Source organism: Nicotiana tomentosiformis, chromosome 2, assembly GCF_000390325.3.
Source record: "Nicotiana tomentosiformis chromosome 2, ASM39032v3, whole genome shotgun sequence".
Taxonomy (NCBI): Eukaryota; Viridiplantae; Streptophyta; class Magnoliopsida; order Solanales; family Solanaceae; genus Nicotiana; species Nicotiana tomentosiformis.
The window spans coordinates 92821813-92838038 of NC_090813.1; the positions used below are offsets into that span (position 1 = coordinate 92821813).

Below are 16226 nucleotides of genomic sequence, written 5' to 3' on the forward strand. Positions count from 1 at the left end.
ATGTGCAAATCGTTCGTCCAACTTGGTTATATGAGAAAAACTAGTCCCAACAGCCCGAGGATGAATGAAAAATGAAGTGATGATTTCCGAGCACCACTAATCTACTCAGCGTAACCCGACCAACATCTTCTCGTAACTTATCAATTCCCATTTTGTCAAGAATCTAGTTAGATATACAAAGTGGAACTTGAGACATATTCATTGGGTCCAGATGGATTGAATTATTGTTAAAAAAACACAAGTAGGGGGAGAAGAACATGAAATGCCAACATCAAATGAAAGTATATGAAGTTAAAGAAGAAGTATAAAAGAAGGCTGTTTGCTCACTTTGTGTTTCAAAGAAGTGACCCTACCATGTTTAGATCTAGAGTGTCACTCTGGCTTAGTGTGGCTTCTCTGTGACTAAAGTGAAAAAAGTCAGTGGTATGAAAGTGATAATTGCATTTACTAAAAGGAACTTTACAAGGACAACCCATATGTATGAATCTGTTGTAAGGAAACTCAAAAAGGCTTCCAATCAGTGAATTTCTGTAGCTTCTAAATTATGAGTCTGTGTGTTTACAGTTCACTAGATTTTTAGACACCAAACAAGAAAGCAAAAGACTTATGGGTTGATGGCAGTAAAACCAGAGAGCAGTAATGAGAATCTCAGATTAGTGTGTAGCACTGTAGAGGTTTAAATAATATGGACCCACTCCCTTTCAGTATGAATTATTAGCTGCATCAAGTGAAGTTATTTGTGCCTCCACAGTCCACACTTATAATGCCTCTTGAGGAAGAATGACTCGTCTTATGTATCATTTTCCGCATGATCCCTAACCTAATAATGTCTTCCAACCTCTGTGATTTTTTTAACTTTCAACTTTTAGTCTCTAAATTTATGGTAAAATATAGATGATCAAATTAGAGTATACATAGGTGGCAGATCATGCGATTAGAGCTGTCAAGATGGGCCGGCCAATTGTAGCCTAGTGGCCTGGTATCAAGCTATAGAATGCAATAGTGCAGACAAGCAAAATCTTTCATTTGAAGGGGCTCGCAAAATTCTAGTCCAACCCCGTACTAACAAGCCATGGGCTATCTTTGGGGGCTAGCACTTTAAGTTTTGTTTTTTAAGAAATATATGCCTTAACATTCACCAATTTCAAATAGAAAATGAAGGTTTCTCATGGACTTTTTGCTATTCTATTCTTTCTTTCTGTTCAATTAATTGATTTTTCCATGTATGTTTGGCCTCACGGACCAGACCAGATGTTAAAAGTTTCAGATTTTAAATGGCTGAAACAATACTAACCTTTAGGCTGGCTTCATGAGACAGATTCATTTTGACGGTTCTAACTTTAGTTATTATATACATTTAAAATGTTTTCTAAAACATAAGTATATCCTTTCACTAATCCAGTTTGGTGGAAAACTCCGATTTCACTGAAGATGCCAAAAAAAAAAAAAAAAAAAAAGCAGCAGCAGCAAAAAATGATAGTAGTTGATACTAATACTACAATTGGAGTCGAGATAAATGTCCAGATGACCAAATTTTAAGAGGCAACATTCACGAAATTTGACAGTTAGCTCAAAAAGAAGAAAAGAAGAGTGGACGGATGAAAATTGAACAAATTGCAGAAGGCGAATTAGATGCTAGTGTAATTTGGACACTATAACGCAGAAGCATATAAATAATAAAGTCAGGGCTACTGCTTACTGGGGTACAATTGAAAGAAAGACTCACTGTTTTTGTTTCTGTTATGGAGATAGAGATTTTGACTGTTGGTCTGTTAGAAAGGTTGCTCTTTTTCTTGAGAATCAGAAGAGGGGCCAAACCCAATTGTTTCTTCAGTCCTTTTCCAGATCCGTATTCTTTTGTTCGCTTCTGCTTTACTTTGCTACTACTTCTTTATCTTTTTCCAGTAAAAAAGTTAACGCACCTAACATACAGTACTAGCTCGATGAAAACCAATTCTTGCATAGCCATTCTTTTAGCACCATAAAAATCTTACCCCAGATATTTACATCAAAACCAATACATGTATTTTGCACATAAGTTTTTCTCACAATTTAATTGATAATAGTTTATAAGGAAGATATTTGTATTGCATCCATTTGTTTTGTGCAATACGTGTATCCGCCACGAAATGAATGAAAGACAAGTATTAATCACTCTATCGATGATTAAATGATATGTACTTTCATGATGATTAAGTGAGGACTGTTTATATGGAAGACACTTTTATTATATTATCTTTTTGGGAGTAAATGTGTAAGTTTTTCATTTTGAATTGTGATTTACTCTTTTAACTTGGAAACCAGATTTAGTTTCGATCTACCCAGTTAAAATTGGGGAGCAAATCGTACAACTGAAATCAGAAACATCAATAAGAGAGTTCGTAAACAATAATGGCAGTATCCTCCTCGATACGCCGTCTCAGAAGAAAAATATTTGGGCCGGTCTGGGGTTTAGTCTGGACTTATGGCCTAAACCCTAAGGGCGTTAATTCAAATATAATACTAATGGGTCCATACATTTTTAGCCCAATAATGTCCCACTCTAATTCCACTTTATTTTAAGAGTAAAATTCATTTATAGCTATTCGGGCCAAACTTATATCACCTCGTAGCCACAAAATGACCCCATACAAGTCATAGCCTAAAAATAATAATAAGGGCTATTTTTCTTTCTGCTCCTCCGGTCCCTCACCGCACATTACTGGAAATCAGAGTTGAAAAATCAGACTAAGCTCTAGGAATGAAGTTTTCTGGGATGCTCATGATTAATCCATATTTCTGGGGAGAAAAACCTATTGGTATAGAGGTTCAAGATCCAAGAAAAGCAATGGTGGATAAATGGTGGGAATTTGTTTGTCCATCAAATAAAGGGAATAACGACCCTTTGATCAATCCTTTTGTTGATGAAGCACCAAAGCTTGAAGAAATTTCTTGTGATAGGATTCTTGTTTGTATTGCAGAAATGGATTTTTTGAGAGAGGGATATTGCTTCCCTCTTCGGTTCCGATTCTGTACCTTGTTCTATTGCTACCATATCTTGGTATAGTGACTGCACAACTCTTTGTCCAGTTCAGTAGTGCCGGGTTCATTACCTCCTTTCTAACATTCTCCGGTAATCTGAGAGTGCACCGGTCCAAATTCTCCCCTGGTACTACTAACGAGTGGCCGGTCGAATGTGACCTGAACTTGTTAAACATCCTTGGCCTTATTATTGTGAGGTGAACCTATTGTTTTTGTTCATTACCGTTCTTTGATTTTGTTTTAATAGAAATGTCAGCAACTTCTTAATTATAAATTTCTATACAAAATAGTCTATACATGTTGGATAGATAAGGTTAAGGTAAAAGAATAATATATACACTTTTATACATCATACAACAATCTATACACATTGGATAGATAAAAGTGCTCGGGATACAAAATAGACTGTCACTATACAAAAATATATAAAATAGACTATCACTGTATAATTTATATATAATATACTATCACTATACAAAATATATAATATAGACTGTCACTATACAAAATAAACTGTCATTATACAAAAAATATACTAAATAGACTGTCACTATACAAAATAGACTGTCACTATACAAAAGGTATACTAAATAGACTGTCACTATACAATTTATATACAATAGACTATCACTATACAAAAAATATATAAAATAGACTGTCACTATACAAAAAATATACTAAATAGATTGTTAAAGAATATACAAAATAGACTGTCACTATACAACAAATATACAAAATAGATATTTCGCGCTATTAAATGTAATATTAATATATTTGGGCCGAAGGGACATTTTGTGTCAATGGAAAATAATATGGGCTATTATAATTTTGAGGGGATATAGATGGTCATTTTCTCTTATTTTAAATCATAAGTCTTGAATTTACGTAAGATTGGCCCAAGGCCTTTGAAACCCCCAGGTTCTTTCCTTCTACAAAAATAAACTGTAGGTGTGCCATTTGAACATGCTTTCACATCTTAAATATTGTAGATAGTTCTGAAAAGATAAAATTATCAGAGAGCTTCTACTCTAGGGCATTAATAGGAACAATCAGAATCTTAAATGACCATTCTCCCATGTAATGATGAACAATTACATATATCTTTTCTTTTATGGTTATTGGGCTTTATAGGTGTTACATATTGGATTGGATTGTTTTTGGGCTTTATCAGTTACTTCTTATATTGGGCTTGCAAGAAAAATAAAGTAAAAATGGCATGGGTTGGCCACTTTTTGATTGATAATGGTAAGATAGTCGCATATTCCAATGTAATTGAAAAATAGTCGTTTTTAATGCGAAACTAATTTGGCCAAAAATAACCTTAGCTAAACTGAAAAAATTCCAGTATAACATACTGGATTTTCAAACTTTTACAAATAAAATCCAGCACAATGTGCTGGGATCGACACTCTATATGTAAACTCTAGCACGATATGTTGAAATTTGAATTTTTCTAAATTAAATTCCAGCACATTGTGCTCGAGTTCGACAAAAAAAAACCGAAGTTCCTCTATTCATCAACCCCGAATCACTTTGCAAGATTCACTGAACAGACTCATTAAAATACCATGAGAAACCACCAAGACCAGCATAAAATTTATAGGGGTGGGCATCAATCGGTTCGGTTTGATTGTGAATGTTATCAGTTTGACATATCAGTTAAATATGCTAAACCGATAACCGAACCGATAAAATATCGATTATCAGTTAATCGGTTATCGATCATTATCGGTTCGGTTATCGGTTTACCCGATAAGATAACTCAATCTAAATTCCAGGGGGAAGAGGCAATGAAGCTTAGTGTGTACCATATAAAGAATGTGATAAACCTTCTCAAATGCTCTCTTTCATTCTGTGTCGACATTTGACCACTTTTCCCTTATATGCTGGTTGGATATATAAAATCCCATGTCAGTCTACTAAGCATAATTAAATGGTCTCGATGAAGAAGCATTTCTATCTTTCTGTCTCGAACTTTGTCAGAATAATTGAACAAGAATTTCCCAGTATCAAGCCCAGCGTAAAACGGAATGTAAAAGCCTTTTGCTTTTTTTGGACTTTAGACTCATGTTTTTAGTATAGAAATCTACTGTATGACTTAAGAGAAATGGCTGAATTTTGTTCTTAAGAAAAGAATAATTAGATTTCAATTTTTTGAAAATAAACTTACGCTAGGAGAATTGGGTTATCGGTCTCTGAAGTTGAAGACTTGAACTTGAGTTTTAAAAAGTGCTGCTGAGACCTGAGAGAATTGGGAGAACTGAAAAAATAAATTCCTAGATGTATTTATATACCTAAAGGTATAATCATATTTTTAAAATACTAATTAGGTTATCGGTTAAACTGTTAATAAAATTGGCCAAATCGAGACTCGAACCGATAATCTAATAGTAAAATAATACTAAACCGTTAACCCAAAACCCGATACCAATAATCCAATAAACTTTTTTCGATTCGGACTATCGGTTTTACCCGATATATGCACAACCTAGCTAAGACCATGCAATAGCAGCGGTTGCTTCTAAATCTGATTTGTTGGTAGTGCAGTGAATTTTTTTGTTAATTAATTTAGTTGCATACAAAAGTTATTTATGGAGGAGCTGTCTCTCTTCAAATTATGAATAAGCTGGCACTCTGCAAATCTTTACCTCATTCCTTCTACTATTGTTGCAATGTATAAGTTGACTTCCCAAATTACTTGTTATTCAGCTTTGAACTCCAGGACAATATCCTGGAGTTTTTGAATTATAAGAACTGAATTCCATTATTATATCCTGGACTGTGTCCTGGAGTATGAAGAAGAGGGTAAACGCCGCTTTTTAAAGTTGAGGTATTTTTGTCCAAGTAATATTTTCGGATAAAAAAGTAGCTAACTTTCAATTAAATTTGAACTGTGACTTATTTTCAATCAGCAACAGTAAATTTAGTTATTTGTGAAATTTATCCAGAAATAAGTGACTTCACTTCGTCCAAAAATATTAAGTTTATGTAGACTAGCCATTTGCAACAATTCGAAAAATCAGAAATCAACCATAATTTTATAGGAATCGGTGATTGAACACGATGGGGCAATGTCATCCGTCGAAGAATTTGTTTTGTTTTTGATGTATTTATTTATCTTTTCCCTACCTCATTACTATTTTTATCTAGCAGTTAAAATCGAAATTTTTTTATTTAATTATATTTTCAGATTTATTTTATGTTTCATTATTTGGGACTAAAGAGGTGGTAAAACAATTGATTTTGGAGAGTCGGGACAAGCGAAGATGCCCTCAAGCATAAGTTAAACCAAAATTAGTACTAACAAGTCATGTGGGGATTTACGCTCCCTTGGAAAAGCATATCTTTTAACATTTTATGGCTCTTCTCCAATAAAAACGTGATTTTAACTAGAAGAGTGTATCTCTTGTTCTTTTCTAAATCTAACTTACGTAGAATTTTCAATAAAACGAACATGCTTTGTTCTCGAGCGAAATGAAAGGGGGAAATTTTTTGTTGACGGAGCTGTTTACACCTAACTACACTAATTATTATAATTAGTGAATAGTGATAAATATGAGGCGCAAAAGACACACGTCATTTATTTTGTGTTGATGTAATCATAGAGTATGAGTATGTTTTTCCTTGAATGGAGGATGTATCGCCAATGTATTACCGGAGAAAGTACAGTATAATACTAGATAATTTTTTTTGTTTTATATATATTCATTATATGTTGGCTCTTTTTAACTTATCGATATATCTAATTTTTACATTTTGACATCCTTGATGAAAATTTTGAATCCGTCATTGATCAAGCGCTTATGATTCTATGAACAACGAATTATAATTGTAGCACGAAAGGATAGCCCCAATTTTAGCTTCTACCTTATCTATTTTTAACTGAGAAAGTTAGCCCAATAATTTTTAGCTGCTACCTTATCAATGTGAGCATATTTCACTAAAACCATATATATGTAGTGAGGCTAATCAGTCCAGAAAACTAATTAGCAGATTAGAAGTAATAGAACCATATGTTGAGAAAAGGAAATGATTTTAGAATTAAATGCAAAGTATGCATATGAAAAATAAGTTGATGAGTCTATGGTGATAAAACATTTATTCACATCCGATGGTTACTAGAATCCACAATAAATAAATACATAAATTGCTATCAGTTAACCATAGTTTATTTATTCATATTTTCACCTCAATTTTATTACTAACTATATATGTTAGCTAATATTATTTGAAATAAACATTCTGTGTAAATAATTTTCTTTTTATGCTATGTGGGGTTATGGGGTCATGAAAGGAGTGTCGTGGGGGTCTCATATAAATTTTCTATGGACATGTGACTACGGTCGACAAAAGCATGGGTTATTAAATTTGTTTGCCTGATTTAGAAATCTCCTTCCCTAAATAATATAAGAGGTACGCCACGTGGCATGTCGTTGATGGAGAAGAAAGACATGTGACATGAATTTTTTGACAATACCTTCTCGTGCTTATGTTCCTAACAAGGTGGAAAATTCATTTAATATGAGGGTCTTCACTTACTGGCCCTTTCTTCTTCTTGAGTATATTGAAACACTATATTTTAATCATGGCCCAATTCTTGCACGGCTATGGGGTCACCCTTAATTTTTTCCTAAATAGGTCTTTTCTCTCTCAGTCGACTGATTAATTTGTTACCTTCACTTTAGAAAAGAAAAAAAAACATCTTTGTCCCTAATCTTTTTTCTTCCAAAGGTAGGAGAATTCAAAAACTTTGTTATTAAGAAAGTGAAATGAGATTATTTTAGTCACCAGCAGTCCATCACATTTAGATAATACCCTCTCGAGGTTAATTTATGTCTCTAATAAGGAGGAACCCCATTTGTTTTGAAGACTTTTTATTTATATTTTTCTATTATATAGGGAATAAGAGAACATAAACGAGAAGGGTATAATGAAAATTGAACTCAAACATATTGCACGAGGATATTGGTAGATTTCACTCTATCGTATATGGAGTTGAGTGAAACCCAAATTCCAAATTTTGCCCAATGTTTGCTAGGCCATGAGGTCAGCATCAATGGCCTTCCTACTTGCTTAATCTCTATCAAAGAAGAGATCTATATCTCCTATATGTTGCTTCTATTGGTCCATTAAAGAAACAGTCTGTGTTAATGGTTTTTTTTTGGACGTAGGGAAAGTAAAAGAATTTACTATTTAAAAAGTAAAGATAAGGCTATTAGTAGTAATGGTCATGTTATTAAATATTTTTTATATTATTAGGTTATCTAAAAAAATAATTGTAAGCAATTGTCCATAATATGTGCATTCGTTAACTGAAAAATGACAAAGACATACCTGCTAAAAACTGCTTTAGTTACACTGGTAGTGTAATAATTATTTGGATTGTAAGCTTATATTATTTAAAGTATATTAAAAATCCCTGGCGTGCTTATGTCCCTAACAAGGAGAAAAACCCGTTGGTTTGAGAGAATTCACTTAATGGTTTTGTTCAATTTGGTATTGACAGTGATACCCAAATTCTTAATCATGCCTAACGTTTGCACGGCCATGGGGTCACCCTTACTTGCTAATCTTCCTACTTAATCTGATTTTGTCAGAGCCCCCTTATTAATCATGCTTAGTTGCCTCACACATTGACACATTTAGACACAATTGTTTTGGCCACTTGTAATTAATCCTTATGTTGACAATTTAGTATGTCGAACTAGTAGTCCTTTTCTCATCCATAGTATACCAAAGTATTATAAGTTCTTCTTAAACGCCAAATCAATAATTCAATACGCGAGTATTACGTAACATTCTAATTTTTGGCCTTTCTCTATTCAGAAAACAACAAAATGGCGAGCTAATCAATGTATTTCAATTTTTGGTCTTTCTCTCTATAATAAATCGTAGCAGAGACGCAAGCCTATGAGGCGCGGGTTCGGCCGAAATTAGTTATTTTTGCTTTAATATTATATTTATACTAAAAAATTCATTTGATATGTATAAATATTTAACGACAAACCCAGCAACTGAGACGAGTTATGGGTTCCGTGGCAAATTCATATCCCATAAACTTCAAATTCTGGTTTCGACTCTGAATTCTAACATTCCATAAGACATATGGTATACGGTCGAAATCGAGCTCGCCTACGACATGGCGGGTCAGGCTCGAAACTTTGCAATAAAGGGCTGAAGATCGACTCCAAGTCCTACCGGGCTAGAACCCGGGGTCAGAATGCCTACCTTCAATAACATTGAGTCTGTGATCCAGGAGTCGACCATAGCCACGAACGAGCTCGAAGAAACATTGTTAGCATAACCAACAGAAGACCGAAATATCCGTGACCAGACGAATATTACGGCGAAAATCTCGGCACATATCAATAAGGAATCGGCAATCAGCAAATCAAGAGATTTTTACCTTTTATAGAATTGTACCTAAATTAAGACTCCTCTACTATAAAAAGGGGGTTTGATAATTCATTTAGCACATTGTAACGCGCAATCCAAAGCAATGCATTATTATTATTCTCTTTAAGCTCTTATTTTTCTGTGTCTTGATACCGATCGAAGTGCATTCGGCTCGAGGGTAGCTAACCTTCCAAGGCTGAAATTGTCCAATTCGTGTGATTTGCATTTACTTTATCGTTATTTATTTCAATTGCAATCTAGTTTATTATTTTGTGTCAAGTCAATTCACGTATCATTAAAACCACTTACAAATTTAATTGTTATTCGATTTAGAGGGTAAACCAATAGTATTATTCAGTTATCATATTCCGAAATGTGATCACCAAAGTTTAAGACATAATGCCTACTCTCTTACTCTTTCAATTAAGTTAATAGGAATCACGAGCAGAGACATTACTATTAATTAGTAGTACAATTTGTTGGCCGTCAAGCAATGCAAAAATCTTGGACGTTCAAGCCATCACATGGGACTCACGTGATCCCTCAAGTTGTCTCTAAAACCGATACTATCAAGGATCATAGGAAGATGTGGTGTGAACTGTGAAGTAGGTCGTCCACATAGTATGGTTGCTTTATTTCGTACTTAAACTAGTACTAAAATAATAAAACACAATCTTGAGATGTTAATTCATCAGATATGCATGTTCATAAACAAAGGGGTATTTGAGTAATAGTTGTTTGTTTTATATATATATAATATTATTTTTATTTTGTAGTAATATATTTGGGAAAATAAAGTTGCGAGTCCTTGGATCATTAATTGACAAAACATGCGATGTCTGACGTAAAAAATGAAACACAATCACAGCCATGACATTCGTTAAAAATGTGGCACGCATGGCCCCTAATTTTCTCAAGTATTCTTCTTTTTCTATTCTCTCTCCCTATTCTTGGAGGGGCAAAATGTAAAACTTGGCTTCCTTTGACTGTAATTAGCACCAAATATGGATCACTGCATCAACGCCACGACTTTATTTCCTTAGTACAATTGCTCACCCAATTACTGCCATGACATCCGTGAATCAAAGTCCATTTACTTTTTGTACCATAGGAAAAGTTCACGGCATGGGTTAAAAGTAAAGTAATTGGAGTAATTCATCTTTCTGGTTAGTTAGATTTTTATTGAGTACTATTGACCAGGTTAATTGCAATAAGGATCGCTAGTGATTGTACTTGAAAGGGTGAAACTTACTTTAGGTTAATCTCACAATCGAAATGAATAAGAATAAGTTAGTGCTTATAAAAAAGCGAGTTTAGAAATTGATGCACCTTTTGGTTTAAAATCCAAACTGGGTACAAAATTGTGAGGCCCCAAATGATGGGTAAAAAATACAATACCGAGCTTGGATTATTAAACTTGAGTGAGTTCTAAAGTATTGACAAGAGCTGGTCCAAACTATATACAGAATTGATTATATAAGTTTTCGGTAATATATAACATATGCTAAATTCGCTTTCATTGTTACAGAAGACTGAGTAAATCAAATGATATACACTCTATATACCATGTAAGCTATAGTTTTAGATCTTTACGTGAATTTTTTGTAGACAGTTAGGTGGAAGTGTGAATTAATTAAGTGTGTGGAAATGATCACATGATCTTGTATTTGGAGACATGTACATTGAAGGCCCACCGTGTTAGTACAATAACAAACACATTTCTTTAAGCCCACTTGAGATCAAACCCCAGCTTGCAAACAAACAAACACAAATTTTTAAACTTAGTTATGGCCTCGACCGGCCCCTCTCCCGCAAAAAATAAAAATAAAAAAACCTCCTAAGTTAGCATTTGAATTTTATAGTTTTAAATTCTAGAACAGCAATATCAAGTATTAGTAAGGAGTTTTGAATTTAATTTTCTATATAAGTAGTATTTAGTATATGTCTTACTATAAGTATACAACTTGTATTAAAGCTACTAGTTCGGTGATCTTCTAGCTCCTCCATTGTCCTCGCAATCAAAAGCGCATCCAAGATTTAAATTTTATGGGTCAAACTTTTAAGGTTCTTAGTATTAAACTCATTATATTTTTAAAGTTACGGATTCATATATAAATATATTTATTGCTATTTTAGTAATTTTTTGTATATAAATTAATGTTCCGCGTCAAAATTATAGGTTCAATTGAACCCATGTTATAAGGCTACATCCGGCCCCGCTCACAATCTCTCCCCTAACACTCTCTCCATCTTTTAAGTTGAAGTTCTAAAAAAACACAAAGTATAGAACTTGAGTTGCAACAGGAGTAGTAATTAGTAAACTAGTAGTAGTACGTAGTAGAAGGAAGCGAGAGTTACCACTTAAGAAAAGTTTTACTGACAAGAAGCTCTCTTTGGGCTACTTCTTCAATGCAATTGTCTTCTTCACATCCAACATCGCTGTCTATGTTTTCGTACTCTATCTCTCTCCTTCTCCTTGTGGTCCTTCCCTTCCTTTAAATCTCGTTCGTTATCTCTTCTCTTCATATTTTATATCTAACTACCTAAACTTCTTCTTCCTCCACTATCAGCTAGTACTTAATTTGCTCTTCCTTCACGAAACTCTACGTTTTTCCTTGACCAGCTATAAGCTTTCCACTTGTTCTAAGCAAATACTTCTATATAAAAGGAGACAACTATTAGCCAATTGTAGAAAAGAACATAAAAGACATTTAAGTTTAATTTAAGGATGTCAAGCAGAAGGTCAAGACAGTCGTCATCAGCAGGTTCCTCAAGAATTTCAGATGATCAGATAATTGACCTCGTATCCAAGTTGCAACAACTTCTTCCTGAGATTCGAACCCGCCGCTCCAACAAGGTTTCTCTTATATTCTGTTTTCAGCTATATGAGTTTTCACTGTTCACCGTTCATGTCGCTCCATTTAAGTTCATTTTCGTCAATTTATTCTACTAAAGCTTATCTAGTAGTATATTTTTTGTGCATGTTCATATATAAACATGCAGCTGCATTTGAATATTTTGCGGTTCATTTATGTTTATGGTTTTTAGATACATAGTGTACAGAGAAGTTTGAAATTCTTTAGAAGGAAAAGAGGAAAATTTCATCCACAGTATAAGTAGCCAAAGCCACATCATGTGGAGCTAAGCACTTCTCGTCTGTGTTAGTCCCATGAATTATTCATGTAGGAACATATTTCGCTTGTTATATTCAGGCATTTATTATATGTCTCTTTTTGGACTCTCAAGGTCCATTTCACATATCCTAATTTGTCTTGCCACAAAAATATTAGAAAAGAGTTTTAAGTTTGTTGGACAATATATAAGGTTCTTACACCATCATATTAAATGACTAGCAATAATAATTGTTTATAGCGATATGTACAGTTAAATTATACTAGCTAGTAGTATGTACACTTCAGCGTATATAACCTAAAGTTTAAGGGAGAATCAACCATGCACAATTAGCATAAGGGATAGGATATAGAAATGTCCCTCTCTCTCACACACATTCACACTCTCTCACACACACACACACTTCATATCTTTTTCTTGGAAGAGGTACAAGTTTGCCGTTCAAAAGGAGAAGATTATGATTTGAATAATTTTTTTCGACCATGCCTTAGGCCCATGCTTTGGGTCCCAACTCCCCAAAAAATACACATCACCAATTGTAATTTGTGTAGGTCAATGACTTGAACTTTGTCAAAGATTTGCAATGCATCATTGCACAAATTAAGGCATGTCTAGTCTAATTAAATTATTACGTAACACTATGTGTTGACTAGATCGAGAGTTTAGTAGTACTAAAAAGTGATCATGCTTTAGCAGTTAATTTAATTTGTTCAATTCCTTTTTATCTTGTCTTCTAATATACGTTGGTTTTCACACTGCAGGCATCGGCATCAAAGGTGCTACAAGAAACTTGCAACTACATAAGAAATTTGAATAGAGAAGTGGATGATCTTAGTGATCGCCTTTCTCAATTACTCTCCACCATTGATGCTGATAGTCCAGAAGCTGCAATCATTCGGAGTTTATTAATGTAACTATTAATTGTATTGTGATTTTTAAATATTGGAGTTATATTTTACTGCGTACCAATTAAGTTCTTGTTTTTCTTCTTAGTTAATTGCTCTAGACTCAGCTGGTCACTAGCTAGGCCAGTCATGAGTTAGAATTTAGAACTGAAATATTAGTAATATCCCCCTTCCTATGGCACACGCTTGTAATTATATTTCCCTTAGTATAATTAATAAGATGGAGTACTTGTGCTTTAAAATCCCTCTTCTTTTAGTTATGTATTGTATTTAATCTGCATTGAAGCACTCCAAGATACTAACATGAGAATTCGAGAGTGAAAAAAGGAAAACATAAAGAAGAAAAATTGAAGGTGTTTAATTAAGGATCAGATATTACGGTGATTAATAAAGTCATATCTGAGAAAGGAAACCTAAAAGGAAGAAGAAAAATTAGCAAAGAAAAAATCGAAAAGGATTTGGTCCATGCTCAGTTTTCTTTGGTGAATTGAGCAAGTTCAGGGTCAATGTTTTTCTGAAAGTTATCAATCACCTGAAGCACCGCTCGCACAACGCTCAAACACACACACATATACACACACACAACAACCAAAAAATCACCCCGACTGTCATGTTATAAAGGATATAATTTTTTAAAGAAAAAGAATAAACAAATGAGTGAATAGTAGTCTATCTGGGTGCTATATATTGCCTAGTTTGACAACGATTAAGTTATCTATTTTGATGAAGACGTTAGTACATATATACACGTGTAGCTTGTTGGCTCCCTGTGAATATATGATTAAGCAAATGAAAAAATATTCTCTGCTAAGCTTTTCTAGATGAGTAGTTATGCAATTCAATATGATACCAAAGTATTCAGAGGTTTTGGATTCAAGTCTCATCATCGCCTATTTTCAAAAAAAAATTGACGTGTTTGGTCGATAAAAATAATTATGTTCGCACGCGAAAAGCCGTAATGAAGATATAATTAAATAATAAAAGTATCTTATTTCTAATAACTTAAATTTGAGATTTTAGATGAGAACATTCCAACAAGTATCGTTTGACTCTAAATAGTGTGGGGATAAGATGGCTTTGTAACGAGATCATATCAGCATAAATGGTTAAGTCTCACCAAAAAATGTACCCCCAACCCCCCCAACCCCCCCAAAAGGGTAAAAGTCTCGTATGATTGAGGTTGAAAAAGAATGCCAATAGATAGGGAATGATATAAGCACAGGCCGAACCGAAGTTTATGAATTCTAAATTTATCGTCGAATCATAACTCATTATAATTATTGGACTCACAATTAAATATTTACGTATACCTAATAAATTTTCTAGTACAAATATAACAAAAGCTATTGAGTTGATCTGAACCCGTAACCTATACTCTCCCTCCGACCCTGATGTTAAGCTCGAGATAGCAAAGTTATATAAATAACAAGAGCAAAGTTATACCCCGTACTATGAGAAGATTTAATTATACCTTTTGTTATACTTTGGGTCCAAATATACTCCCGCCGTAATATTATTGGTTTAAATATACCTCTTTTGTTAAGTTTGTCCAAGGTGGACATCTAATCCTACGTGACACTGAAATTTAATGAGGTGGATGCCACATGTCATGCCACCTCAGCGCCCCTAATCCATATATAAAAGATTAAAATTTGAAATACAATATTTTTCATGGTAACGGTAATGATGGCAATAGTGGTGGAGGAGAAGAAAATTTTAGTGGTGGAAAAAAAATAGAAGGGAGGGCTAAAATGGGTTAAGGATGCTGAGGTGGCAAGTCATGTGGCATCCACATCATCAAATGTCAGTGCAAGGTAGGATTGGATGTCCACTTTGGACAAACTTAACCGAAAAAAGATATATTTAAACCAATAGTATAACAATAGGGATATATTTAGACTCAAAGTATAACGAAGATTATATTAAAAAATTTCTAATAGTACAGGAATATATTTGGCCGTTATCCGTTCGGAGTTTTGTGCCCTCAACGAGAAGAGAAAGGGACATTTGCTCTGTGTTTTAACAGGGTGTCTCTGTGTGTTTGTGTCTTAATCAAATAAAAACATAAATATATAATGCAGGGATTCTGAAAACGATGAGCCATATATCATTGACGACGACTCTGATATTGCTGTTACCGTTACAACAATATCTCTATGGGCCACCTTTATTTTGAGACGACACCAAATCAAAGACACCTTTTCTGATTTTATTTTCACTATTGAAAAAAGGGTCCTGCTTCATTCTGGCGTAACATCATAGGTGTCAATTCCATCATAATATTTTCCCTAGTTTTTCCCTTCCGAATAATTGTATGGGAGTTACTATTTAGGAATATTACTCTACTGGATCATGCTACTTAAAAACAAATTTTCTTTCCTTTTCCGATTCTCTTATGTACAGGGAGTCGGGGATTCTTCAAATTTTGATCCAAAGATTCCAACATAATCGTAGGAACTTCAATTTATATACATTTATTGAGTAAAGAATTTTTGTACTATAGGGTCACCATTACGCGTCTTAATAGGTAATCTATCGTATTTTTTTGAAAGTAGAAATTCTACTTTTACTGTAAGTATATTTTGAGTAATGTGATTTACTTTTTTGAAGTATCAGTGTAAAATGATACTTTATAGTCACCATCAAAATAATAGCCGAATATATATATATATATATATATATATATATATATATATATATATTACTATATGTTATATATAAATTTTATATAACTTTTCGGCTACAGAATATAAATAGTTTCTGCTTTGAGCT

General features: G+C 33.6%; 1 protein-coding gene across 1 annotated transcript; it reads left to right on the forward strand.

Moving 5' to 3' along the window:
- Positions 1 to 11783: 11783 nt before the first annotated feature.
- On the forward strand, positions 11784 to 13696 carry LOC104088502 (transcription factor PRE1-like). The gene is made up of 2 exons (XM_009593176.4): positions 11784 to 12274; positions 13311 to 13696. Exons 1-2 carry the CDS (start codon positions 12146 to 12148, stop codon positions 13461 to 13463), a joined length of 282 nt encoding a protein of 93 aa, XP_009591471.1. The 5' UTR covers positions 11784 to 12145; the 3' UTR covers positions 13464 to 13696.
- The last annotated feature ends 2530 nt before the right edge of the window (positions 13697 to 16226 follow it).

What these genes read in the sequence shown, in the direction of transcription:
- LOC104088502 (XM_009593176.4), top strand. Translation starts at nt 12,146, where the DNA reads ATGTCAAGCAGAAGGTCAAGACAGTCGTCATCAGCAGGTTCCTCAAGA. An exon ending in GAACCCGCCGCTCCAACAAG is followed by an intron (nt 12,275 to 13,310) that starts GTTTCTCTTATA and finishes TTCACACTGCAG; the next exon opens with GCATCGGCATCAAAGGTGCT.